At 41.6% G+C, this 27,777-nt stretch overlaps 2 protein-coding genes and 1 long non-coding RNA gene across 36 annotated transcripts in view; 1 reads left to right on the top strand and 2 right to left on the bottom strand.

Annotated features, from left to right (window-relative positions):
• LOC102127036 (NBPF family member NBPF4) overlaps positions 1-27,777 on the bottom strand; it is a 635,890-nt gene that overhangs the window by 442,768 nt on the left and 165,345 nt on the right.
• PDE4DIPP2 (myomegalin) overlaps positions 1-27,777 on the top strand; it is a 220,654-nt gene that overhangs the window by 72,097 nt on the left and 120,780 nt on the right. For all 34 annotated transcript variants that reach the window (XR_012415703.1, XR_012415747.1, XM_073997257.1 and 31 more), the window contains exon 4: positions 5,074-5,184. Coding sequence is in view for 32 of the 34 variants with exons in the window: in XM_073997257.1 (XP_073853358.1) it covers positions 5,074-5,184 (111 nt within the window). In the remaining 2 variants the exon portion in view is untranslated. The remainder of the gene's footprint in view (positions 1-5,073; positions 5,185-27,777) is intronic.
• LOC135967992 (uncharacterized) overlaps positions 1-27,777 on the bottom strand; it is a 100,305-nt gene that overhangs the window by 32,643 nt on the left and 39,885 nt on the right. The window lies entirely within an intron of this gene.

The raw sequence follows: 27,777 nt of genomic DNA, 5'->3' as shown, positions 1-27,777 counted from the left end.
TGCCACCGCGCCTGACCCAGTTTTTACTATTTGTATAGTTGATATTGTCCTTTATATTTTGTCATATGTGTTTGTTCATATTTGTTCAGAACTGTTGTCGAAAGTCCAGATTCTGCATGGTATATTAAAATGAGTCTGTTAGAATAATTTCTTTTACTTATAATCTTTTTATAAGGAGGAATGCTATTAGGTGTGCTTTTCTATCCTAAAACATCTACATAATCTTGTGTATAGATTAAGTCATATTAATCCAATGAGAAATAAATCGGCAGGTTAATTACCCATCCATTCTTTAATTCAGCAAATATTTATTGAGCACCTGCCATGTACCAGGCACCATTCTGGGCACTGGTGACACAGCAGTGAACAAACCAAGAAAACAGCCCCTTTTTCTCAGGAAGTTTACATGCTGGTGGGGAGAGACAGACAAGAAACAAAACAAATAAGTGCATGTAGTATTTTAGAAGGTGATAGTGCTACGGAATAAAAAACAATGAAGGGGGAATCCGAGAGCTGGGATGAGGCACGGGGTGCCTAAATAGAGTATTCACTTCACTGAGAAGGTGACATTCGATCAAAGATGAAGAAGGTGAAGAGAGAATCCTGCACCTACGTAGAGAAAGAGCAGCCAGGCAGAAGGGTCAACGAGTTCAAAGGCATCGAAAAAGAAACCTTCTCTTGCTTCCTGTTTTTGAGAGACAACAAAGAGAAACAGTGTGGCTGGAGCAGAGAGCAGGGGGAGAGTGGTAGGAAGAAGTAGAGGAGGTAAGAGGAGAGGCGAGAAGAGAGTGTAGGGCGTCAGGCCTTGCAGTCTGGTGAAGGGACATCACCTTTCACTCTGTGTTAGATGGGAAGCCAGGGGGGCTCTCCAGCAGAGGAGTAATCCGACATATTTTAAAAGGGTCACTGTGGCTGCTGTGCTGAGAATAGGCTATAAGGGAACAAGAGTGGGAGCCAGAACACCAGTTAAGGGGCTATTCGGGTCGTGTAAGGAAAAGATGGCAGTACTGTGGATCAGGGTGGTAGAAATACCAGTGGCAGTAGCGGTAGTATAACATATATATAAAATATATATATAGTAGTATGATAGTATATATAATATAGTATAATGTATATTATATACATAATACAACAGCTACACCATATACGTACTACCATATATGTTAATATATATACTATTATATATAATATATATAATAACATTTGCAGACAGATGATATGTAGGAGACAGAATGAATCAAGAATGATTGAAAGGTTTAGGCCAAAAAATCTGAAAATATTGACTTGTTACAAATTGAAAAAACATGTAGCGAGGGAGGAGCATGTTTACTGGGAAAGATCAGGCATTCAGTTTCAGATATCACAAGTATGTGAAGTCTAAATTCAAGCAGAGATTTCTACTAGGAAGTCAGATATCAATTGGAGTTCAGGGAAAAGATCAGGGTGGGCATATAAACTTAGAAATTTAAGTGAACAAAACGTCCTTTTTTTCCTATTCTAGAATAAGTGTTCTACCAAACATAGTTTCTTTGGGACTATTAAAATAAACTTTTTTCATAGTATTGGAAATCCATGAGATGAGCCAGGCCATATATAACAAAGCAAAACGTACGATATTTATGGAATACTTACCTATTCATTTATTCCACAAATATTTAGGGAGTGCTTCCTGAATATTATGCAATAAGAATACAAGGACACAAAATATGCCTTGTCAGCCCTCAAAACACTCTAGCTGGGTTGAGGTCATTGTAAACAGGCTGTGGCAGCACAATGGGATGAATGCTGCTGGAGAGGTCTCAGGTTGTTATGGAAGCTGTAGGAGTTTACGAAGACGTATTAGTCATTGACTTTTTCCTGGGGCAGCTTCAGACTAGTTGGAAAGATCAAGCACACAAAAAGTCGCATAACTCTAAAAGATGTAAATAACCTTCAAGATAACAAAAGCCACATCATAAGGCAGCAGATGAACACTTGTTAAACGTTAATATCTGCCTTAGAGTTCAAAAGAGGAAGAAGTCTTCCAGGCTAGGGTAACAGGAAAGGCTTTGCTTGGGTGGAATTTGGGAACATTCAAGTTGAATGATCTAAGCAAAGAGTTGAATATGTAGGGCTAGATCTTGGGTGAGAAGACTTGGTTGGAGATTTGGGAGTTGTTTCAAAGGTGAAAGTATAGCCCTAAAAGTGGATAAAACCTCCATGGGGGGAAAAAAAATGTGAACAGAAAAAAAGTAGAAGGAAAAAGTAGAAGGTAGAAGGCTAAGGACTTACCATTATTTAAATACCCACTTTCAGGAGCTGGCAAAAAACATAGAAAAAGGAGCCAGAGAGATAGAAGAACAAGATATCACAGAGGAAAGAGGCATAAATGTCCAACAGAAATCTAGGATGCATAAGAATACCCTTATGCATGGATTCGTATGCAGTTTTACTTCCTGTAAAACTTATATGAAATTATCTTACCTGATAAAGGAATCTAAGCAGACAGCCAAAGCATGGTTAAACACTAATCTAGACTCTAGCACTCTGGCTTCCTTTGAGCAAAATGGAGGTGATAATAACTGGGTTATCACCTTGCAGAGCTTAGACCAGGAAAGGGCCTTAAAAATCACTAATTTTGGCCAGGCGCAGTGGCTCATGCCTGTAATCTCAGCACTTTGGGAGGCCGAGGTGGGAGGATCACAAGGTCAGGAGATCGAGACCATCCTGGCTAACACGGTGAAACCCTGTCTCTACTAAAACTATGAAAAATTAGCCGGGCATGGTGGCGGGCACCTGTAGTCCTAGCTACTCAGGAGGCTGAAGCAGAATGGCTTGAACCCGGGAGGCGGAGGTTGCAGTGAGCTGAGATTGCACCACTACACTCCAGCCTGGGTGACAGAGTGAGACTCCGTCTCAAAAAAAAAAAAAAGAAAAAAGAAAAATCACCAATTTTAAAGTGAGGACAGTTAGGCCTCTAGAGAAGTGCACGCCTACGGTCGATAACATAGCTATTTAGTAAGAGAACTGGGAATGGAAAAGGTTATTTTGAGTTGTTTTAACTTAGACTTTTTTCTTCACTGTCTCTAACTAAGCCTAATTGGCATTCTCTTATTCTAATAATTCAGATTTAGTGAAAATAGTTAAATGAATTTTAAATGTGTAGTTTTGTTTTTTCAAATGGTAAATATTTTGGCTTGCCTATTTTGCCTATTTATAATCTAAATCTATTTGGGAAAATGCTTCACTCTAATTATGCCCTCCTGAGGCCACTTTATCCACTCAAACATTTTCTATCTTTCAAGGCAAAGTGCAAATTCAACTCCTAATGCAGCTTTCTCTGATCACCCCAGTAGGAACTGACTACCCTTTCTTACGGGCTCCCCCGGAGTCAACGTTTTTCAAACTTGGGCTGAAACTTCTTAGTGAGTCATGAAATCCATCTGGTGGGTCACTCCCAGAAAAAGAAACAGGAAATATCAGGGTACATCACACGGAGTGATGGTGACAATTACTTTTTGAAACACTTACTTCAATTAAGAGTGTATGCATATGTACTAGATTGCAATGTAACATGTAAAAGTTGAAAAGCACAGGTTTGGGGGATCATAATGTAAAACACATATCTTAACATGTCATGACCAGCTGTATGGCCACGTAGCTCTTTCAGAGTTGGGACTTTCTTGATCTATATATCCCTCATGCCCAATGTCCTACCTGGTGGGTACTCAGGAGTTGTTGACTGGAATGATTATGAAGGTTTGGGAAGGATTTGGAAGACTGAAAAGCAGGTAGGTTGGGGAGGAAATGAGGGCTTGAATTAAGTGTAAAGTTTTTAGTTTCCTTTACCTTGGATATTAATATATTTTTTTTCAACCTGATATTATTGCCACCAAGAACCCATGTTTGGTATCTGTGCTGCGGGATTGTCTCCCATCACCTTCAGTGTAATGTGGTATAAATAATACTTCCTGCTAATGTTGCAGCTGTCACTCAAGGATCTTAAATTACTTTAGGAGCAAGATCTGTGATGAGTGCCCGACTCCACTTGGCAGGTGCCAGAGTTAAGAACCAGTGACTGCCTGAAATCTTTGGGCTCCAGGATGACGGCTCCCTCTTTGTCATCCTCCTACACTCTCTTCTGCCCATCCCTTCTTCCATGGAGGGAGGATCCCTTGACCCTGCCTCTTTCTGAACTTTGTAACTGGTTAACAGAAGTCTGCAAAGATTCCACTGAGCTAGAAGATTTGCTGTTTCTTTGTGGGTAGCTATGGTGTGTTTTGGGGGATGGCTCATGGCAATAAAGGCTATTAATTGAACTGCCTCAGAGCTCGAAAAGCTTGGGGCTGAAAATTGCAAAGGAACTCATTAGAGGTGAGCTCTGGATTATCAAAGGAAATGGAGACTCCTCTGGTTAGAAGCTCTTTGAGATTTGCACTGGACAGAAAGGGGATATTTGACATGTGGTTACCATTTTGTGGGCCATTTTATGTACATGTGGTCTTTTCTATAGCAACCTTATTTCTTGCTTCTGGCCACACACCTTTTGGTCTTATAGTCCAAATCAGCCACAAGTCACTTAAATACCCCCTCCCCACCCTTTATTTCCTTCTCTTCTTTGCAACCTCACTGTCACCTTGAATTACTCCCCTCCGCCATTCCTGGAAGCTCTTGGGGGTCATTCTCTCCTTTCCGAGAAGCTGTTAACTGCCTACAGTTGGGCCTGGGAGGCTCCAGGAGGGTGACAGCAGAGTCCTGGCTTGGAGTCGGGTTACACCACTTGTGTCTGAGTTCACGCAGTATGTTCCTCTGTCAGGGATTCCACAAATATCTCCCTGAGGTAAAAAAGGAAAGTGTGCTGCGCTCCAGCACCCAGAGCAGTGAGCCCAGTCCTGAGTCCCGGAGAGAGCTCCAGCAATAGGGGCCATGTCGCCATAGCCCCAGCCTCTCGGTCCGCAGCCTCAGCAGCGTCCCAGCCGGCTGGCTTCATGCTGCGGTGCAGCTGCACCATGTTCCTGGGTTGAGGGGGCAATCGGGCACGCTCCTCCCCATGGGTTGCCCATCATGTCTAATGGATATCGCACTCTGTCCCAGCACCTCAATGACCTGAAGAAGGAGAACTTCAGCCTCAAGCTGCGCATCTACTTCCTGGAGGAGCGCATGCAACAGAAGTATGAGGCCAGCCGGGAGGACATCTACAAGCGGGTGAGTGCAGGGGCCCGCTTCTCCAGGGCAGGGGCAGGGGCAGGGGACGGTTTGGCCTGCCAGTCGGTCGCTATTCCAGGCTCTTCCTAGCTGGCGCTGTTCTAGTCAGCGAGAGAGATGGGGTTTCCTCCAGCTCTGGTCACCTTAACAACCTGTGACCTTGGACAAACTCATTTCACCTCTCTGGTGCCTGCTTTCTGCTTTCCTTCTCTGTAAAGAAAGAGGGCCAGAATAAATCAGAGGCTCTCTCAAACTCTGACGTGGAATGGTGCGGAACAATCACCTTGGGAGCTGGTTTAAAATGTAGATTCCTGCCTCACCCTAGGGATTCCGATTTAGTAATGTGGGGGAAGGTGGGGTTAGAGGGTGGGGCTGGGGTGGATATTTGCATTTTTAAAATTTATTTATTTATTTTAGAAACAGGTCTTGCCCTGTTGCTCAGGCTGGAGTGCAGTGTCACCATCATAGCGCTGAAGCCACCAACTCTTGGGCTCAAATGATGCCTTCTGGCTCAGCCTCCTGAGCAGCTGGGACCACAGGCACGGGACACCAGGCCCAGATAATTAAAAAAAAAATGTTGGCAGGTCACAGTGGCTCATGCCTGTAATCCCAGCACTTTGGGAAGCCAAGGCAGAGAGAGGGCTTGAGGTCAAGAGTTTGAGACCAGCCTGGCCGACACAGTGAAACCCCATCTCTACTAAAAAAATACAAAAATTAGCGGGTGTGGTGGCACGTGCCTGTAGTGCGAGCTACTTGGGAGGCTGAGGCAGGAGAATTGCTTGAACCCAGGAGGCGGAGGTTGCAGTGAGACAAGATTGCACCACTGTACTCCAGCCTAGGTGACAGAGCAAGACTCTATCTCAAAAAAAAAAAAAAAATCATACCAAAGGGCTGGCACTATGTTTTCCAGGCTGGTCTCAAACTCCTGGCCTTTAGATCCTCCCACCTCAGCCTCCGCAGTTGTTGGCATTATAGGCATGAGCCACTTTGCCTGGCAAAATATGCATTTTTAAGCAAGATCCCTGAGGTGGCTCTGAAGCGGACCATCTCCAGGTCATACCTCTCCCAGAGAAAGGCCCTTCCCAGCTCCAGCTTGGTGGGACAGAGAATGATGCTATGGAGAAAAGGGCAGGGGCTAAGGGTGTTTCTGTTCCTTCAGAAATTCATGTTTGCTTTTGAAGATCACTATGCAGATAAGCTTTTAAGACAGAATCTTAGGCATTTTTAGTCTTTGGAATAGCTTGCCTTAGAATGAAGAAGAGTAACCTGTGGGATAGCAGTTGGCCTGGGTGGAGTGGGAGGGGAAATGGCCGCTTCCTTGGATGGGAGGGCTATCTTGATTGACAGGTCAGTGATCGGGTGGGGAAGGAAGACCTACTGGATTGGCTGAGCTGTGGGTGAGATAGGACAACACCTTGGTAAGAGGACACTGGGTTATGGGTTATGAAGATTAAGCCTCATAGCTGGTCACCACAATATTGGTTTCCTCAGTCCTCTCTGTGTCTGGACAAGCAGGACCTGAAGTGGCCCAAGTGACTGGGGACTGGTTGCTTCTGAGCTTATCAGAGATTCTAACTCTCCAACTGTTTACCCCAGAGGACTATACAAATATCATTTTCTATGTGTGCCCTGTCCTGTCAAGAGGATGACTGGGAAGCATTACAGGCTGCTAGATAACATCTTGGATCAGGGGAATAGCTGGTGTCTGTGAGACCCAAATGATTATTTGGTAAATTCAATTAACGTGTATAGCTAAATCTGGGGAATTTAACCCTATTTCCTGTCTCTCCTGGGTTTCCATGTTTTAAGTCCAAATTTTCCAGAAGTTGGTCCATATTCACCTTTTATCTTTTATGTAGCTATGTAATGAGTGTCCCTCATTGGAGCTGCCAGGAGTCAAGAAGGATATTGCCAAGTGAGGGCTGGTAACAGAGAGATTGCGAGAGATGGAGGATGTGTGGGAGGATTTGCCTTAGGGTAGGAATAGTGAATGGATTTGTTCCCTGTGCACAGGGAGGAACTTTCCCCATTAACTGTCTTCAAGGCAAAGAAGGAAAGGACAATTTCTTAGGTAATTTGAGGGAAGGAGTTTTGTTTTTTGTTTCTTATTTTTTTTTGAGACAGAGTCTCACTCTGTCACCCAGGCTAAAGTGCAGTGGCACAATCTCAGCTCACTGCAACATCCGCCTCCTGGGTTCAAGTGATTCTCCTGAGTGGCTAGGACTACAGACGCCTGCTACCACAGCTGGCTAATTTTTGTATTTTTAGCAGAGACATGGTTTTACCATGTTGGCCAGGCTGGTCTCGAACTCCTGACCTCAGGTAATCCGCCTACCTCAGCCTCCCAAAGTACTGGGATTACAGGCGTGAGCCACTGCGCCCCGCCAGGATTTTTTTTTTTTTTAAAGCTTGAATCAGATGGCTGCCTGAATCATTTGGTCTCACTCTCTGCTCCGCCCTAGCTAAAGATCTTTAGGAAACACTTTGGGTGGGGTGTGAGAAGGCACCATTTCTCACCTGGAAAAGTGTGATGAATGAGATTATTGGAGCTGCACAAGGTGTATGTAGGGGGAGTGGAACACAGTGTATTGTCACATGGAGAGAGGACAACCCTTTTGCTAGACTCTAGTATTGCCATGGGTCCCCTACAGGAAGTAGATATGGTCCTGTCTCTATCTAGTCTTACATGTGAGCAGAGTTGTCAGGCAGCTACTGCATCATATGATTTGAGGGATCCAAACTACTGTATTCTCTCCTGTTCCTTCTCACCAAATGTTTGTTCAATCTGCCTGTCATATTAATTTTCTCATTTGGCTATGATTATTTGAAAAGCGCTAAAGGCTTGTGTTAAAATGTTCTTATTACTTGGGAAACAGAACACATAAAGCCATTATCAATCATTCAGAGTTGAAATTAGTTTATCACACTATGTCATGATGAGGGATTGATAGGAACTAGAGCAGTTCTGGTTTATTTTATTTTATTTTTTGAGACAGGGTCTCGCTCTGTCACCCAGGCTAGAGTGCAGTGGGACCGTCACGACTCACTGCAGCCTTGACCTCCTGGGCTCAAGTGATCCTCCCACCCCAGCCTCCCAAGTAGCTGGGATTACAGGTGTACCACCACACTTGGCTAATTATATATATATATATATTTTTTTTTTTTTTTTTTTCTTCAGAGATTGAGGTCTCACTATGTTGCCCAGGCTGGTCTCAAACTCCTGGGCTCAAGTGATCTTCCCACATTGGCCTCCTAAAGTGCTGGGATTACAGCCATGAGCCACCATACCCAGCCACAGTTCTGTTTTGATGTAAGAACAAGGGATTCGGAAAACACTGCATTAGGACCTATTGTCAACCAGGAGACCTAGGCAAGTTATTTAGCCTCTCTGAGCCTGTTCCAGCCTCTGTAGGACTGGCATTAAGAATAATGCTACAGAAACTGAGAATTATTTTTTCTGTGAATAAATAGCAACCATGAAGATGAAATATCAAAACACTTTGTAAACTTAATAACATCACATATATATGAGAGGGTAGTAGTTATATTTCTACCAGTGGTTATAGTTATTATAAAATTTAAAAATGGGGACGAGGTTTGACTCTTTATAATCTCACCTTCATAATTCCCACAGATGTGTCTTATGTTCATTCTTGTTATTCATATTGTGATCCCACAAGATTAAGAAGATTAATTAGCAGCAATGTTGATGAAGAGATGTCATGGGTAACGTGCCCAATATCACATGGTAAATCGTGTGGTTCAGAGGATAATTTAGAGTACTGTTCTGTTACCAAACTTAGTAACAGAAGTTTGATTTTTCTGTTGCTAAGAAACAGAATTTTCTTGATTCTGATTTTTTTTTTTCTTTAGTGTTGGAAGGACACTTCTTTAAAAAAAAAGTAGCAAAAACATTAAATCAAACTCAACTGAGTTAGAATCTGCAATAATTTGAGTGCTGTATGCGTGATTCTTTTTAAGAAAACCAATGCTTGTGAAACATATGTAATGGAAAGTCTATTGTGAGTAGTAATTATTTTATTGATGTGCATATTTATGCTACTGGGAATTTTTGTTGAGCTATTTGTACTTAAGAGTGAAAAATTACTCTTAGCGAGAAACAATAGAGTATTTGATTGACTTCAGGGAAGGGAAATACGGGCAACTTTGGGAGAAGAGGACTGGAGAGTGGGAAGAGTGGGTGCTATCCTTCTGTTTCCAAGTGGCAAGTCTTCTAGGTAGTTGATTGAGGAGACTAAAATAGATATAATCCTTACTTGTAAATGGAAACTATAAGGATTTTAAATTATAAGAGGAGTTGTCAAAGCTAGAGAGTTGTGTTAAAAACCTGAGTATCAACCTTAAAGCAAGTAAATAAAAAAGAAGGAGTTTCTCTCTTTTAAGCTCTTCAGAGAATTAAGAAATAATCTTAAGAATCATCCTGGCCATGGATTAATAAAATAGTATTAATTCATACACAAAAATTGGTTTCTTGAGACTGGCTACTTTTTTGTTGAGTGTTTATCCTGTAAGTTTCCATTTTTGTAAATCATCATAATAAATTTTTTAAAAAGGAAGAGGCTGCTTACCCTCAGTACCGACAGAGTGGGATAAATGCCTACATGATTAGGCACTGCTACCCCCTCTTGGTAGCAAATATTAATTGTAGGTTCAGTTTTTAGGGAAGACAATTTTAAACATACGAAGCAAGCAAAGGAGAAATCATTGCAGTATTCGGACAGTGGAGCAAGATAAAGTGAGAAAATGTTGTGAGTGGTCCACAGCTGAGTATGGCCCACTCCTAGGGAGACTGGCTTGTTAGCATTTCTGGACTGCAGCTGCTGTGGTAAGTAATTTTTGGGTGGCAACTTGGCTGACTTCCTCATTGTTGATTGCCTAATCCTGCATTTTCTCATATTAGCCAAGTGTGTCGCCACTGGAATCATGTCTGATCCTGGAATTTATGAAATCCACTGCTGTGTGGTAAACACCCAGTCTCCAAACAGCACACAAAACCATCATCCACTGGGTTTTGGCCCCTGATGACTACTTGTCCAACTTGTGTGAATTAAGTTTCCATTCTTTTTTTTTCTTTTTTTTCTGTTTGAGACGGAGTCTCGCTCTGTCTCCCAGGCTGGAGTGCAGTGGTGCAATCTCGTCTCACTGCAAGCTCCGCCTCCCGAGTTCACGCCATTCTCCTGCCTCAGCCTCCTGAGTAGCTGGGACTACAGGCACCCGCCACCACGCCCGGCTAATTTTTGTATTTTTAGTAGAGACGGAGTTTCACCATGTTAGTCAGGATGGTCTTGATCTCCTGACCTCGTGATCCGCCCGCCTTGCCTCCGAAAGTGCTGGGATTACAGGTGTGAGCCACCGCGCCCGGCCTTTTTGTTTGTTTGTTTTTGTTTTTGTTTTCTTTTTTGAGACAGAGTCTTGCTCTGTCAGCCAGGCTGGAGTACAGTGGCATGATCTCGGCTCACTGCAACCTCCGTCTCCCGGACTCAAGTGATTCTCCTGCCTTAGCCTCCCAAGTAGCTGGGATTACAGGCGTGTGCCACCACACCTGGCTAATTTTTGTATTTTTAGTAGAGATAGAGTTTCACCATGTTGGCTAGGATGGTCTCAAACTCCTGACCTCAGGTAATCTGCCCGCCTCGGCCTCCCAAAGTGCTGAGATTACATGCATGAGCCACCGAGCCCGGTGGGAAATGGCATTTCAAACAGAAGAAACAATATACAAAAGCACAGAGGCGTACAAAAGCAATGTGCACTTGGCACACTCAAATCATTCAGTATGGCTAGATCATGTGGTTTGGAGGGCTTGTGGTGGTAGTAAGATGAGGCTGCAGGGGAGAAATCATGGAAAGCTTTGGACTTATCCATTCATTCATTAATAAACATTAGGTACCTGCTATGTTCCAAGTACTAGAAGTTGGGACTTCAAAGATGAGTAAACCACAGGTTCTAGAGTATAGTAAAAGGCAGGGACAGAGCTATGTACAAAGTGTAAGGAAACTCAAAGGGGGCACTTCCATCCCAAATGAATAGAGTGAATGGAAAGAAAATCTGCAAAAGATTCTTCGTGATGACCCCTGAACTTCGTCTTCAAAGGGGAATAAGCACTAGTCAGTCAATGGACGATGAAGTAGAAGGACAGAGTTTTTGCCACAAGCAAAAGCCTTGAGGCAAGAAACCATAGGCTGCTTGCACAGAATTAGAAGTGGTTTAGTGTTGGTGGATTTAAGTACTAGGCAAAGAATGAGACTGATATGATGGACACAGTCTTTTGTGCCATTTTAAAGGGTGTAGACTTTATCTTGAGGAAGATAAGGCACCACTGAGGGGCTTTAAGCCGCAGGGAACCTGCTAGATCCCTCTGATGCATGGGAAAGGTGGATTCAAGAGAGTCAAGACAGGAAGTGAGTGAGAACAGACTGGCCAAGCCAAAGAAGACGAAGGCCCGAATGAGGGCTGTGGCAGTAGGAATAGAGGGGAGGCAACTCATCTTTAAAATATGTAAGAGGTAAAATATTTGTAGGATTTGATGATTGATCAGGATGGGAGAATTGAGGGAAAGGAGTCAAGAGGAAGGCCAGGCTAAGGCAAGTCACTTTTTCTGGGCTTCCGGTTCTTTGTGTTTAAATGATTGGGCTGGACCAGGATCGACACACACATCCCTCCCAGATGAAGTCCTGTGATTCTGGGCAGACAGCCTTTCTCTGGGCTCAGAGAAAGGAAGCTCTATGATACATGGGTGTTCTCACCCCAGCTTAGGTAGTTGCTTAAAAGAGACTCAGTTTCTCAGCTTCTCTGACAGCTTCTTAGGATGGGAGGTGGCAGGCAGAGCTGAGATGGCTTTAGAACTGCCAGCCAATGTCAGGGAAATCTAGTGCTGTTACCAGGTAGCCGGAGTTATAATTAGCCTAGTTGCTAGGGCAAGGCTGAGATTCTGTAAGCGTGGACTGCCAGCAACAGCTTTTCCCTGCTGGATGAATTTACTTGTTTGAAGGAACAAAGTGGGTATGGATGGGGTGTTTTAAAATGTGTTTTAGATAATTTAAATTTTGCCCTAGGTATAGGATATGTTTAAAGCAGAAAACAGGTTTGCGTTGGGGTAATCAACATCTTGCCTGGGGCAGAAGGAGGGAGAAAAAAATCTACTCTGATATATGTTTGGATAGCTGGAAAGAGACTTACTTTCACCTGAAGGACGATAAGTAAGAACATAAAATCACTGTTCGGAGGTGGAGAGGATCTTGAAGATAATCTACAACGTCCTTTCACTTTTTAAGAAAACCATTTATTTAAAAATAATTTGAGACTTAACAGCAAAGTTATAAAAATAGTATAGAGTGTTCCCATATGCCATTCACTCAGCTTCCTCTAAAGAATAAACCCTTCATTTTAAAGATAAGATGACTAAAGCTCAGAACAGTAATTTGCCTAACGTCACACAGTGAATTACTAGCCAAGCTGAGACTAGAATCCAGGAGCCCTAACTACCTGGTCAGGCTGCTTAGAATGACCTCTGGGATCTTCAACAAAAATTCCAGAAATGTAAGTGCTTGTCAGAACTTAGTTTTTCTTTCTTTTTGCATCGCTGGGCTAAAATAGAACCCGCGCAGCAGGAGCTAGAGTGATTCACGGATAGATGAATCTGCACTCTGTGCCTACTGCCAAAAGAAAAGATTTAGTTCCTCAGCCTCCTCAGGAGTTTCGTCCATGTTTTCCAAAGCCACTGTGAACATATTTTTCTCTTTCGCCTTGCTCCCTGCTCTGGCTTTTGCCATCTCATCTGATCAAGTTCAACTTCGCAGAGAAAGGTGGCTCTGTGATACATGGAGTAGGCACAGAGGGGGCTGGTGCAGACTGGAAAGGGGCCCGCCCTATCATGTTCAATAGCAGCTAATCCACCCACACACCGACAGCAGTGATCCGACTTGGTACATGCCGTTCTGTGGAGAGCTAAGTAATAGTCATGTGGCTTTTTGCCAAGCAACTTTAGAAGTGACTTTGGACCACAGTGGGCAGTTACCATCCCTGTTATTTAGAAACTTGGCTTGATGAAGTGGGGAGTGAATGAAAGGCACAGGCTGCCTTGTAATGCCAGCTTTTCATCTCCTAGCCTCATGGAAGCCCTGCTGCTGCGAAGGGCCACGAGCCACCTCTTCATGCACACAGGGCTTTAGAAAGCCCACCCAGAGGCTTGGAAAGAGGAAGCCCTTCTTTAAGGTCCCTGGGTGAGTGGCGGGGAGGCTGCCAGCATAAAGGCTATGATCTGGAGCTGCAAAAGGAGGGTCTAGGCACCAGTCAAGGGTCTGAAGTCAGTCAGTTCTTTCAGGTCACTTTTTCTTGGTAAGTCTGAGGTCTTCTCCCTGAGACCACACAGGTAGCTGCGTCTCTCAGAGTTACTCCGTCAGACCTCCCACTCCAGATTCTCATCAGTCAAGCTCAGTATCTGCTCAACACAAAAGTAAATCTAGTCTTGCCCACTGTGAACTCCGAAAATTTGAGACAGGTCTCAGTTAATTTAGAAAGTTTATTTTGCCAAGGTTGAGGACACACACCCCTGGCACAGCCTCAGGAAGTCCTTATGACATGCGTCCAAGGTGTTTGGGGCACAGCTTGGTTTTGTACATTTTAGGGAGACATGAGACATCAATCAATGTATGTAAGAAGTACATTGGTTTGGTCTGGAAAGGCGGGACAACGTGAAGCAAAGGCAGGAAAACTTGCAGTGGGGAGGGGGCTTCTAGGTCACAGATAGGTGAAAGACAAATGGTTGCATTCTTCTGAGTTTCTAACTAGCCTTTCCAAAGGAGGCAATCAGATATGCATTTATCTCAGTGAGCAGAGAGATAACTTTGAATAGAATGGAAGGCAGGTTTGCCTTAAACAGTTTCTAGCTTGAATTTTCCTTTTATTTTTTGTATTTTCATTTCCATAGGTTATTGGGGAACAGGTGGTGTTTGGTTACATGAGTAATTTCTTTAGTGGTGATTTGTGACATTTCGGTGAACCCATCACCCAAGCAGTATATACTGCACCCTATTTGTAGTCTTTTATCCCAACCCGCTTCCCACCCTTTCCCTCTGAGTCCCCAAAGTCTACTGCGTCATTCTTATGCCTTTGTATCCTCATAGCTTAGCTCCCACTTATGAGTGAGAACATACGATGTTTGGTTTTCCTTTCCTGCATTACTTCACTTAGAATAATAGTCTCCAATCTCATCCAGATCATTATGAATGCATTAATTTATTCCTTTTATTGGCTGAGTAGTATTCCATCATATATATATCCATCATATATACACACATATATATGATGGGTGTGTATATATACTATAGATACACACCACTTTCTTTATCCATGCATTGATTGATGGGCATTTGGTTTGGTTCTATGTTTTTGCAGTTGTGAACCGTGCTGCTATATGTATGCGTGTTCAAGTACCTTGTTTGTATAATGACTTCTTTTCCTCTGGGTAGATACCCTGTAGTGGGATTGCTGGATCAAATGGTAGTTCTACTTTTAGTTTTTTAAGGAATCTCCACACTGTTTTCCATAATGGTTGTACTAGTTTACATTCCCAGCAGCAGTGTAGAAGTATTCCCTGTTCACTGCATTCACATCTACATCTACTTTTTTTTTTTTTTTTTAATGGCCATTCTTGCAGGAGTAAGGTAGTATCACATTGTGCTTTTAATTTGTGTTTCCCTGATTATTAGTGATGCTGAGCATTTTTTCACATGTTTGTTGGCCATTTGTATATCTTCTTTTCAGAATTGTCTATTCATGTCCTTAGCCCACTTTTTGATGCGATTTTTTTGTTTTTTTCTTGCTGACTTGTTTGAGTTTGTTGTAGATTCTGGATGTTAGTCCATTGTCAGATGTACAGATTGTGAAGATTTTCTCCCACTCTGTGGGTTGTCTGTTTACTCTGCTGACTGTTCCTTTTGCTGTGCAAAAGCTTTTTCGTTTAATTAAGTCCCAGCTGTTTATCTTTGTTTTTATTGAATTTGCTTTTGGGTTCTTGGTCATGAAATCCTTGCCTAAGCCAATGTCTATAAGGGTTTTTTCCGATGTTACCTTCTAGAATTTTTATAGTTTCAGGTCTTAGGTTTAAATCCTTAATCCATCTTGAGTTGATTTTTGTGTAAGGTGTGAGATGAGGATCCAGTTTCATTCTCTTACATGTGGCTTGCCAATTATCCCAGCACCATTTGTTGAAAAGGGTGTCCTTTCCCCACTTTCTGTTTTTGTTGGCTTTGTTGAAGATCAGTTGGCTGTAAGTATTTGAGTTTATTTATGGGGTTTTCTATTCTGTTCCATTGGTCTCTGTGCCTATTTTTATGCCTGTATCATGCTGTTTTGGTTACTATGGCCTTATAGTGTAGTTTGAAATCATGTAATGTGACGTCTACAGATTTGTTCTTTTTACTTAGTCTTGCTTTGGCTATGTGGGCTCCTTTTTGATTCCATATAAGTTTTAGAATTGTTTTTTCTAATTCTGTAAAGAATGATGGTGGTATTTTGATGGGAATTGTGTTAAATTTGTAGATTGCTTTTGGCAGTATGGTCATTTTCACAATATTGATTCTACCCATCCATGAGCATGAGATGTGTTTCCATTCATTTGTGTCGTCTATGATTTCCTTCAGCATGTTTTGTAATTTTCCTTGTAGAGGTCTTTCACCTCCTTGGTTAGGTATATTCCTAAGTATTTTTTTTTTTTTATTTTTTGCAGCTATTGCAAAAGGGATTGAGTTTTTGATTTGATTCTCAGCTTGGTCACTATTGGTGTATAAAAGAGCTACTTATTTGCATGCATTAATTTTGTATCCAGAAATTTTGCTGAATTGTTTTATCAGTTCTAGGAGCTTTCTGGTGGAGTCTTTGGATTTTCCAAGTAAACAATAATATCTTCAGCAGTGACAGTTTGACTTCCTCTATACCAATTTGGATCCCCTTTATATTTTTCTCTTGTCTTGCTCTGGCTAGGACTTCCAAAACTATGTTGAAGATAAGTGATGAGAGTGGACATCCTTGTCTTGTTTCAGTTCTCAGAGGAAATGCTTTTAACTTTTCCCCAGTCATTATTATATTGGCTGTGGGTTTGTCATAGATGGCTTTTATTACATTGAGATATGTCCCTTATATGCCGATTTAATCATAAGGGGATGCTGGATTTTGCCAAATGCTTTTTCTGCATCTGTTGAGATGATCATGGTGATTTTTGTTTTTAATTCTGTTTATGTGGAGTATCACATTTGTTGACTTGCGTATGTTAAAAATCCCTGCATCCCGGGTATGAAATCCACTTGATCATAGTGGATTATCTTTTTGATATGTTGTTGGATTTGGTTAGCTAGTATTTTATTAAGGATTTTAGTATCTATGTTCATCAAGGATATTGGTCTGCAGTTTTCTTTTTTGGTTATGTCCTTTTCTGGTTTTGGTATTAGGGTGATGCTGGCTTTATAGAATGATTTAGGAAGGGTTCCCTCTTTCTCTATCTTGTGAAATAGTGTCAGTAGGATTGGTACCAATTCTTTGAATGCCTGGTTACATTCCGCTGTGAATCCATCCGGTCTTGGACTTTTTTTTTGGTAATTTTTAAATTACCATTTCAATCTTGTTGCTTGTTATTGGTCTGTTCAGGGTATCTAATTTTTCCTGATTTAAGCTAGGAGGGTTGTATCTTTCCAGGAATTTATCCATCTCTTCTAGGTTTTTTTTTTTTTTTTTTTTTTGAGATGTAGTCTCACTCTGTCGCGTAGGCTGGAGTATAGTGGTGCGATCTCGGCTCACTACAAGCTCCGCCTCCTTGGTTCACACCATTCTCCTGCCTCAGCCTCCCGAGTAACTGGGACTACAGGTGCCCGCCACTGTGCCCAGCTAATTTTTTGTCTTTTTAGTAGAGACAGGTTTCACCATGTTAGCCGGGATGGTCTCGATCTCCTGACCTTGTGATCTGCCCACCTTGGCCTCCCAGTGTGCTGGGATTACAGGGATTACAAGCTCCTGGCAGCTTTATTTATCTTTTCAAAGAACCAGGTTTTCGTTTCATTTATCTTTTGTATTTTTTGTTTGTTTGTTTCCATTTCATTTAGTTCTGCTCTGATCTTGGCTATTTCCTTTCTTCTGCTGGGTTTGGGTTTGGTTTGTTCTTGTTTCTCTGGTTCCTTGAGGTGTGACCTTCGATTGTCTGTTTATGTTCTTTTAGACTGATGTAGGTGTTTAGGGCTATGAACTTTCCTTTTAGCACTGACTTTGCTGTATTCCAGAAGTTTTGATAGGTTGTGTCATTATTTTTGTTCTGTTTGAAGAATTTTTAAATTTCCATGTTGATTTCATGATCATTCAGGAGCAGATTAATTTCCATGTATTTGCATGGTTTTGAAAGCTCCTTTTGGAGTTGATTTCCCGTTTTATTTGACCGTGATCTGAGAGAGTGCTTGATATACTTTCAATTTTCGTAAATTTATTAAGGCTTATTTTGTGACCCACCACGTGGTCTATCTTGGAGAAAGTTCCATGCACTGTTGAATATAATGTATATTCTGCAGTTCTTGGATGGAATGTTCTGTATGTTCTGTATATATGTGTTAAGTCCATGTGTTCCAGGGTATAGTTTAAATCCATTGTTTCTTTGTTGACTTTCTGTTTCATTGACCTGTCTAGTGCTGTCAGTGGAGTATTAAAGTCCCTCACTATTACTGTGTTGCTGTCTATCTCATTTCTTAGGTCTATTAGTAGTGGTTTTATAAATTTGGGAGCTCCAGTGTTAGGTGCATATATGTTGACGATTGTGATATTTTCGTGTTGGACAAGGCCTTTTATCGTTATATAATGTTGCTCTTTGTCTTTTTTAACTGCAATTGCTTTAAAGTTTGTTTTGTCTGATATAAGAATAGCTACTGCTGGGCCGGGCACGATGGCTCATGCCTGTAATCCTAGCACTTTGGGAGACCAAGGCAGGCAGATCACCCCCACCTGCACTAAACCTGTCCGTACTAAAAATACAAAAATTAGCTGGGCACGGTGGCACACACCTGTAGTTCCAGCTACCTGGGAAGCTGACGCAGCAGAATTGCTTGAATCTGGGAGGCAGAGGTTGCAGTGAGCCAAGATCGTGCCATTGCACTCCATCCTGGACTACAAGAGTGAAACTCCATCACAAACAAACAATAGTTACTTCTGCTTGATTTTGCTTTTGGTGTGCATTTGCATGAAATGTCTTTTTCCACCCCTTTACCTTAAGTTTATGTGAGTCTTTATGTGTTAGATGAGTGTCTTATGTGTTAGGTAAGTCTCTTGAAGGCAGCATTAGTTGGTTGGTTAATTCTTATCCATTCTGCAATTCTGTATCTTTTAAGTGGAGCATTTAGGCCATTTACATTCAATGTTAGTATTGGGATGTGAGGTGCCATTCCATTCATTGTGCTTTTTGTTGCCTGTACACCCTGGTTTTTTGAGTTTTGTTTTTTTTAATTGTATTTTTGTTTTATAGGTCCCGTGAGATTTATACTTTAAAGAGGTTATGTTTTTATGTGTTTCCATGATTTGCTTCAAGATTTGAAGCTTGTTTTAACAATTCTTGTAGCACTGGCATAGTAGTGGTGAATTCTCTCAGCATTTGTTTGTCTGAAAATAGTCTATCCTGTCGTCGTATGTGAAGCTTAGTTTCATTGGATACAAAATTATTGGCTAATGATTGTTTTGTTTTAGGACACTGAAGATAGGGGCCCAATCCCTTCTAGCTTGTAGGATTCCTGCTGATAAATCTGCTGTTAATCTGACAGGTTTTCCTTCATAGGTTACTGGGTTCTTTTGTCTCACAGCTCTTAAGATTCTTTCTTTTGTCTTAACTATAGATAACCGGATGACAATGTGCCTAGGTGATGATCTTTTTGCAATAAATTTCCCAGGTGTTCTTTGTGCTTCTTGTCTTTGTCTAGGTCTCTAGCAAGGTCAGGGAAATTTTCCTCAATTTTTCCCCCAAATATGCTTTTCAAACTTTTAGATTTCTCTTCTTCCTCAGCAATGCCAATTATTCTTAGGTTTGGTCATTTAACATAATCCCAGATTTTTTGGAGGCTTTGTTCATATTTTCTTATTCGTTTTTCTGTTTTGTTTTGTTTTTTTGAGACCGAGTCTCGCTTTGTCGCCAGGCTGGAGTGCAGTGGCATGATCTCAGCTCACTGCAACTTCCACCTCCCGGGTTCTAGTGATTCTCCTGCCTCAGCCTCCCAAGTAGCTGGGATTACAGGCCCGTGCCACCACACCCAGCTAATTTTTGTAATTTTAGTAGAGACGGGGTTTTACCATGTTGGCCAGGATGTTCTCGAACTCCTGACCTCAAGTGATCCACCCAACTCGGCCTCCCAAAGTGCTGGGATTACAGGCATGAGTCACCACGCCCAGCCTTATTTGTTTTTCTTTGTCTTTGTTGGATTGGGTCAAATGGAAGACCTTGTGTTTGAGCTCTGAATCTCTTTCTTCGATGTGTTTGATTCTATTGCTGAGCCATTCCAGACCATTTTACATTTCTGTAAGTAAATACTAACACAGTATTTAGGGTGTCTCCTGGGTCCTGCAGAAGCAATCGGCTTCCTTCAGGGGGCCTGTGGGTCCTCTCAGGTTTTGTAATGCGCAAAAATTCATGATACAAGCTTCCACATGCTTCTCTGTCCATCCGAGTCAGAGCTGCAATCTAGTCCTGACTTCCATCCACCATGATCCTGAGTTTTCCTTTTAGCTTAGTAATTTTGGGAGCCCAAGATATTTTCCTTTCACACTCACCTAGCATAGTTGTATTGATGACAATGGGGTTGTCAACTCTCTACTTCAAAAATCCAGAAGTGCTGCATGGAGAGCTGGATTCTCAGAGTCTTCCTGCAGCAGAGATCAAATGAAGGCAGTGAACTTCTGGGACTCAGATGAGCAGATCCCTTAGAGGTGGGGAGCAGTATTTGTTCTAAGGCTTGTTCTTTCCGACCCCTTCTAGTCTGTGGGATTGTGGGGAAGCCCAGCTTACTGACAAAACCATTTGGAGCCTCAGAAGACTCTGAGGCAAGTTAGTAATAACCAGTCCCTGCCATCTTCTGCGAAGCTGGGGTGAAAGCAGACAGATTCCTTCAGCTGTGTGAAAGCTAGGTTCTGTAGGGAGCACATAAAAGGGCTGGTGAGCATTGCTGCAGTTAGAGGATGGTGATGTCAATTAGGAATGGAATTCCACCTGAGGCTTTCTGAGTTGGCCTTCAATTGCTAGCTTCCAAATTTCTACCTCCCATCTCCCTCCTCCTATTTTCTCTACTGCTACAAGGGGACAGGGTCTTAACCAGTGCCTAAGGTTCTCGATATAAGATGCAGGAAAATAAATGGCCATAAGGAAAGCAGCCTGAGGACTCCTTCCCTGTAATTTGCAGCTACTTTATCTGCAGAAGAGGTTTCTGGACCCAGATCTTGTCCCATCTTCTGGTATTAAATTCTTCCTACTCTTAGGCCCTTTCTGTCCTTCTTTGCCCCATATCCTCTACCCCTTTTTCTCAAATTCACTTATGCACATGGAAAGTAAATGCTAAATGCTTGTCATTTAAATGCTATAGAGGAAGAAATCCGTTTTGTGTTCACTGTGTGCCAGGCACCATGTTATGCATTTTACACATATTTAATTTCAACCATATAATAGTCCTATGAAGTGGATATCTTGTTCCCATTTTTCACAGGACCAAATTTGCCATTGATAGGCTCAGGGAGAGTACCTGGTATCCCAGCAGCCGTGTAGCCTCATTCTACAGTTAAGTAAGGCTTTGGTACATTCTTTAGAATTTAGTTAGTAACTCTTTCAAATGCAAATGATGTTTTCCAGTGAATAACTACATTGTGTTAGGTCTGACTGGAGAGAAAGAAAGGGCCCTAGTAAAATGATATCTATTTTCATAGTGACTTTTGCCAAGATTGTGGGAGAAGGGGTGGCATTGTCTCATTGAGGTATCTGCAGTACAAGGTGGCATTGACCTCATTTTTACTCTTAAAACAGGTGCAACTTGCCATGTGCAGTGTGCCTGGGCTGTCTTTATCTCTGTAGGTTGCCCTGTTAGACTTGTGCTGAGTCTGGTTTGGAACTCCAGAATTCAGAGGAAATAGGAAATTAGTCAAACCAAACTAAAAAAGTTAGAAAATGAGACTTCTGTGAAAAGGGCAATGGAACTGGGATTTTCACTTTGAGGGGAAACAGACTTAGAGGTGACCTAATAGTGCCTTTTAGGTACCTGAAGTCTCAATATGTGACAAGTGGTAATTAGTTATTCTCTGTCCCTGCCGAGGATAAGAATAGGTCAATCCTAGTTTAAACTAAACATTAGGCTTCATTCATTTAAAAATATGTTCTAAGCCCCTACTGTGTTCTAGATTCTATTGGAAGTGACTGGAGTATATAACAATATATTCATGTATAAGTCTTTGTTTTATTTCTTTTGGGTAAATACCCAGTAGTGGAACTGTTAGGTCATATAATAAGCACATACAGCCATTCCCATCCTCATAGAACTTATATTCTGTCATGAGTAGACAGAAAATAAACAATAGATATTATAAATAAATAAAATACATAGAATGTTGGAAAGTGAAAGTCCTCTTGGGGCAGGGGAAGGAGGGCATTTAAATGCTTCTCATTTATTTCTGATCAGCTCTTGACAGAAAAAAAAATTGCTCCCTATTTAAATCCTATGGAAGAAGAAATCCATTTAGTGTTTACTATCAGCCAGGCACCATTTATGCATTTTACACATATTTAATCTCAATCATGTAATAGTCCTAGGAAGTGGGTGTCTTGTCCCACTTGGAAAATGAGCAAAGCTGTGGTGGCTCAAATCTGAAACTCCAGCACTTTGGGAGGCAGTGGTGGGAGGACTGCTAGAGCCTAGGAGGTCAAGGCTGCAGTAAGCTGTGTTTGCATCACTGAACTCCAGTGATCAGACTGCACTCCTGGGCAACAGATCGAGACCCTGTCTCAACTACAAAATGGGCAAAGGACATGAACAGAAGACATACATGGAGCCAACAAATATTTGAAAAAATTCTCATGCTCAATATCACTAATCATTAGAGTTTCATCCATGTTATTTGTATCAGTAGTACATTCATTTTTATTGCTGAGTAGTATTCCATTGTATGAATATAATACAATTTGTTTATTCGTTCATTTATTGATGAATGTATGAGTTGTGTTCAGTGACAGGCTATTATGGATCAAGCTGCTATGAATATTCATGTACAAGTCTTTGTTTTACTTCTTTTGGGTAAATGCCCAGTAGTGGAATGGTTAGATTATGTAATAAGTATATATAGATTAAATATCTCTTATCTGAAATGCTTCAACAAGAAGTGTTTCAGATTTGTTCAGATTTTGGAATATTCGCATATATGTAGTGAGATATCTTGGGGATGGGACCCAAGTCTGAACATGAAATTTATTTATGTTTCATATACACCTTATACACATAGCCTGAAGGTAATTTTATTTTTCTCTTGGGGATGCTGAATAAACTGTGTTGTGTGCCTGCATTTTTGCTGCAACCCTTCACGAGGTCAGGTATGGAATTTTCCACTTGAGGCGGCATGTTGGTCCTCAAAAAGTTTTGGATTTTGGAACATGCTGGATTTTGAATTTTTAGATTAGGGATGCCCAATCGGTATTTCTGCCTATTTTCTAAATAGATACTGTCTAACTATTTTCCAAAGTGGCTATGCCATAGCAAATAATTTTTAAATAGCAACTTGAAGGAGATGACGAAGTTAGCCAAACAGAGAACTGGGGGAAGAATATTCCAGGCAGAGAAACATCAGGAAAGTCATTGTGGCTGACAAAGCATCAAGATTAAGCATGCTGGAAGATGAGGCCTCAGAGGGTATGGGGCTTGTGTAGTAAGTCCCTGTAGATGATTTTAAAGACTTCAGCTTTTACTCAGAGTGACATGGGAACTTATTGAAGGGTTTTGAGCAGAGGAGGGGTCTAACAAATGCTAGTCCTGTCTGACTGTTGAAATGATAAATCTGGTTACAGTGTTACAAATAGGCCATAGGAGAACAAAAGTAGACACCAGGAGTACTCTTAGGAAGACACTGCAGTATCGTATGTAGGGGCTGATGGCGATCAGACTTAGGTAATAGTGATGCATGTGGGAACAAATGGTGAAGATAGCAAATCTAAAAGGATTTGTCAATGGATTGGATGCGGAATGGGAGAGAAAGAAAGGAACCAAGGAAAACTCCAGGGTTTTTGGCATAAGCAACTGGAATGGAGTTGCCATAACTGAGATAGGGAAGGCTATAGATGGAGCAGATTTGAAGGTGGAGAGTAGGAGAATTTTGGAAATTTGATGTGTAAACTATTTGCTACACATTTTATGTGGCAATATTAAGTAAGCAACTGAATACGTAAGTCTAAAGTTCAGGAAATAGGGCTGGGCTAGAGACATAAATTTGGGAGTTATCAGCAAATAGATGGTTAAATATTAAATTTAAATATTTAAAGCCATGAAACGATAGGAGATCACCAGAGGAGTTGGAGTTAGACCTTCCCAGGTGGAAGAGAAAATGGTCAGAAACTAAGCCCTGTATAGCTCAAACATTAATAATTTGGAGAAAAGAGGAAGAATCAGAAAAGGAGATAGAGAACATACAAACCAGTGAAGTAGGAGAAAAAGTCTGGAGTCCCAGAAGCCAAATGAGGAATGTGTATAGTGGAAGGGGACAGGATCCACCTTTCGAAATCCTGCTGAGAGCTTGAGTAATATGATGATTAAGAATTGACCTTTGGCCGGCCAGGCGTGGTGGCTCACGCCCGTAATCCCAGCACTTTGGGAGGCCGAGGCAGGCGGATCACTTGAGTTCAGGAGTTCGAGACAAGCCTGACCAACATGATGAAACCCAGTCTTTACTGAAAATACGAAAATTAGGCAGGCGTGGTGGTGCATGCCTGTAATCCCAGCTACTCAGGAGGCTGAGGCAGGAGAATCACTTGAACCCGGGAGGCAGAGGCTGCAGTAGCCGAGATTGCACCACTGCATTCCAGCCTGGGCGACAGAACGAGACTCTGTCTCAAAAAAAAAAAAAAAAAAAAAAAAGAATTGACCTTTGGATTTAGCAACATGGATGCCATTAGTGATCTTGATTAATGTAGTTCTGGTGGAGTGGTGGAGACAAAAGCCTGCTTGCAGTGGGTTTAAGAAACAATGTGAAGAGAAGAATTGGAGTCAATGAGAATGAATAATTACTTTGAGTTTTGTTTCAAAGGAGAGGAAAAGAATGGGGCATACCTGATAAGGGTATGAGGTCCATAGTGGATTTCTGGAAAGATATATGAATAATAGCATGTTTGTATGCCAACAGAATTTTCCATTAGAAAGTGAAATATTGATAAAGAGAAGAAGGGGAGACCTTCTAGGTGGTGCCTTTGAGAGGCAGGGGGAATAGGACTTAATTAATACATAAGTGAAAGATTTGGCTTTAGATAGGAGCATGGATAGTTCATCTATGGTCATAAGTGGAAAGACAGAGAATGTGACCCGAGATGCCTTAGATGGACTGATATGGTGGTGAGAGACTGCCAGTGTTTTCTTATGTTTTTGTTTGTTTATTTGTTTGTTTTGGGTTTTTTTTTGTTTTTGTTTTTGTTTTCCTTTTTTGAGATGGAGTCTCTCCCTGTTGCCCAGGCTGGAGTGCAGTGGCTCCATCTCGGCTCACTGCAACCTCTGCCTCCCGGGTTCAAGCGATTCTCTGACCTCAGGCTCCCAAGTAGCTGGGATTACAGGCATGCGCCACCATGCCCGGCTAATATTTTGTATCTTTAGTAGAGATGGGGTTTCACTATGTTGACTAGGCTGGTCTCGAACTCCTGATCTCTTGATCTGCCCACCTCGGCCTCCCAAAGTGCTGGGATTACGTGAGTGTGAGCCACTGCACCCGGCCCAAGTGGGCCTTTTCTTATCACCACTACCTGATATCTTTCCCTCTCTGTGCTCTTCCAGCAATTGCCCACCCAAACCTTAGGCCCAGCTGACTTTGAAGGACTCCAGTTGAACCTTCGCCTTTTACTGGAATGAAGCAGTCTCTGCAAGAGGGGTTGGTGGAAGTAGGAAGCAAAAAAATTGAGAAAAGAAACAGTAAGAAGAGGAAGTGTTTGACAGGGAGAATTGTTTTTCAAGAGGGCTATATTTTTATTTTGAACAACATCCATTTGTTTGATAAATATATCATTATCTTCTATGTGTGGGCATTGTGCTAGCGATGCTACAATGATGAGAAGATAGAGGGAGTCCCTGCCCTCATGACACTTAGAGTTTAGTGTGTGAACATAGTCTGAGCAGCATTGTGATACGCTGACTCCTGTTAAGTGCAGTGCCTGTTATCATCCCTACCCAATGGTTTTGCTTCACTTATAATTGCCTAGAGTCATTTTGGTATTTTGATGGTTGATGGATGCCAGCACCCCACAAAACTCTCTAAGATGCTATGAGACCACAAGATTAACTGTGATGCAGGTCACACTATGTCTTAATGCAAAGTACTTAAAGCAAATACGTCTTTTTTCTAACATCTGATAGAGCAGTGCTGTCCAATGTAAATATAAGCCACACATGTAATTTAAATTTTTCTGATGGCCACATTAAAAAAAGCATTTTAAAATTATTAATGAGATGTCACATTCTTTTGTTGTAGTTAGTCTTTGAAATCCAGTGTGTGCTAAGTCTGAAATCCTTGCAGCACATTTTGATTTGGACTAGTCACATCTCAAGGGTTCAATGGCCACATGTGGCTCATGCCTGCCGTCCTGGATGGCACATCTGTAGAGTCTACAGGGTAAGTGCTGTCCCTAGTGGAAGCAGAGCTTCAGAAGGGTTGCCTGATCATAGGACCTGGCTTCAGGACACAGCCAGGCTTCCAGGGAAGGAGTGACTGCTAGATATTAGAACTTAGTTTCTAATATCTTGTCTGTTTGTTGTGTGAGATTCTGTGTAGGAAAAATGGTCCTAGACTTTGCAAAACACCAGTGACTGGCTTTGTCCTTTTTAGAGAACAGATCAAAGTATATTTCAATCCAGAATTGAAAGCTGAATTTGGGGATAAATGTCAGATTATGCTAGATGTCACAGATAATTTAAAAATATTTAGCAGGTTTCCTATGCAACAATTTATCTGTAGAAAAATTAATATAGTTTCTATATTCCAAAGGAAGGTTTTACTTCGTTTCCAGTTCTATAGCTGCTGCCCAAAGATAACATTTATGTGAGAAGTTAAGGAAGTAACGGATGGTTCCCTTGAGCTCCAGTTCCTAAATAGCTGAGAAAAACAAACATTCTGAACATCCCCTTTAGCAACTTCGGCAGGGCTGGGCTCCTGTCTCCACACAAGGTGTCCTGGGGCATTGCAGGGGCTCCAGCCTTACCCCTGGCTTTTGCAGGGGGCCTGCCCTTTGCTAAATTTAGCCCAGCTGGGCCTATCTGTGAACAGAGAGGCTCCAGCCAAGTGAGAGAGATTGGTTCTGCTAAGGAATGTCCTGGGGAGGGGAGAGAATCACTGAGATCATTGGTATTTATGTTTTCTCACTTGCCAGCTCAGTTGAGCCACATCAACAGAGGCCTCTGGGACACGACCAAGATTCTAACAGAGTGACTATAGGGAATGAATAGCTCATGACACACTGAGAAGGGTTTAATTGGAGATCAGTGTGAATACCACAGCAGAGTGTATCTTGGGAACTCTGTGCTCAGAGTCTAAATAAAACAAACAGAACACCTCATTTTCCCCCATTTTTCTTTTTGTTTAAAAAATGGATTTTGTTTTTTATTTTATTTTTTATTTTTTAATTTTTTAAATGAGATATGGTCTTTCTATGTTGTCCAGGCTGGTCTCGAACTCCTGGGCTCGAGGGATCCTTCTGCCTCAGCACCCCCAAAGTGCTAGGATTACAAGTGTGAGCCACCAGGCCGGGTCAGATTTTTTTAGAGCAGTTTTAAGTTCACAGCAAAGTTAAGCAGAAGAGCCAGAGATTTCCTATTTACTGCCTGTCCCTACATGCATACCCGTGTATATACAGCCTCCCCCACTATCAAAACCCAAAGATGTCTCATTTTAATATATCTTTTCTCGGGTTCTTAAGCTTAGTGTTGACCAGAAATACCTCTTATTATGATTCATGCATCTGACTACCTTTGGGAAAACTAACATTTATTGAACACCCACTATATGTCAGGTATTTTTTTTTTTTTTTTTTTTTTTTTTTTACATCTTTTCATTTACTACCCTGAAAGGTAGGGGTTTTAGCACCGTTAAAAAAAACTAACAACAGAAGGAAATGAAACTTAGGTTAAAGTGATTTACCTCTAGAATACAGAGCTGAACTAAATGAAACTGTAAAAAATGATTGAATATCTCCATTTTTATATGGTTCAACCTAATAGAATGTGAGAGGGCTCATATTTGAACCCAGACCAATTTAGTTCTAAAGCCTATACTTTACATTGTACTGTACCACTGCCCTAAAATTACTAGAATAGCACTGGATTCTTTATTTTCCCTTGGGGG

The sequence above is a fragment of the Macaca fascicularis genome, chromosome 1 (assembly GCF_037993035.2).
Source record: "Macaca fascicularis isolate 582-1 chromosome 1, T2T-MFA8v1.1".
NCBI classification, from domain to species: Eukaryota; Metazoa; Chordata; class Mammalia; order Primates; family Cercopithecidae; genus Macaca; species Macaca fascicularis.
Note: the sequence above shows the minus strand (reverse complement) of the source record. Positions and strands in the feature narration are given on the sequence as shown.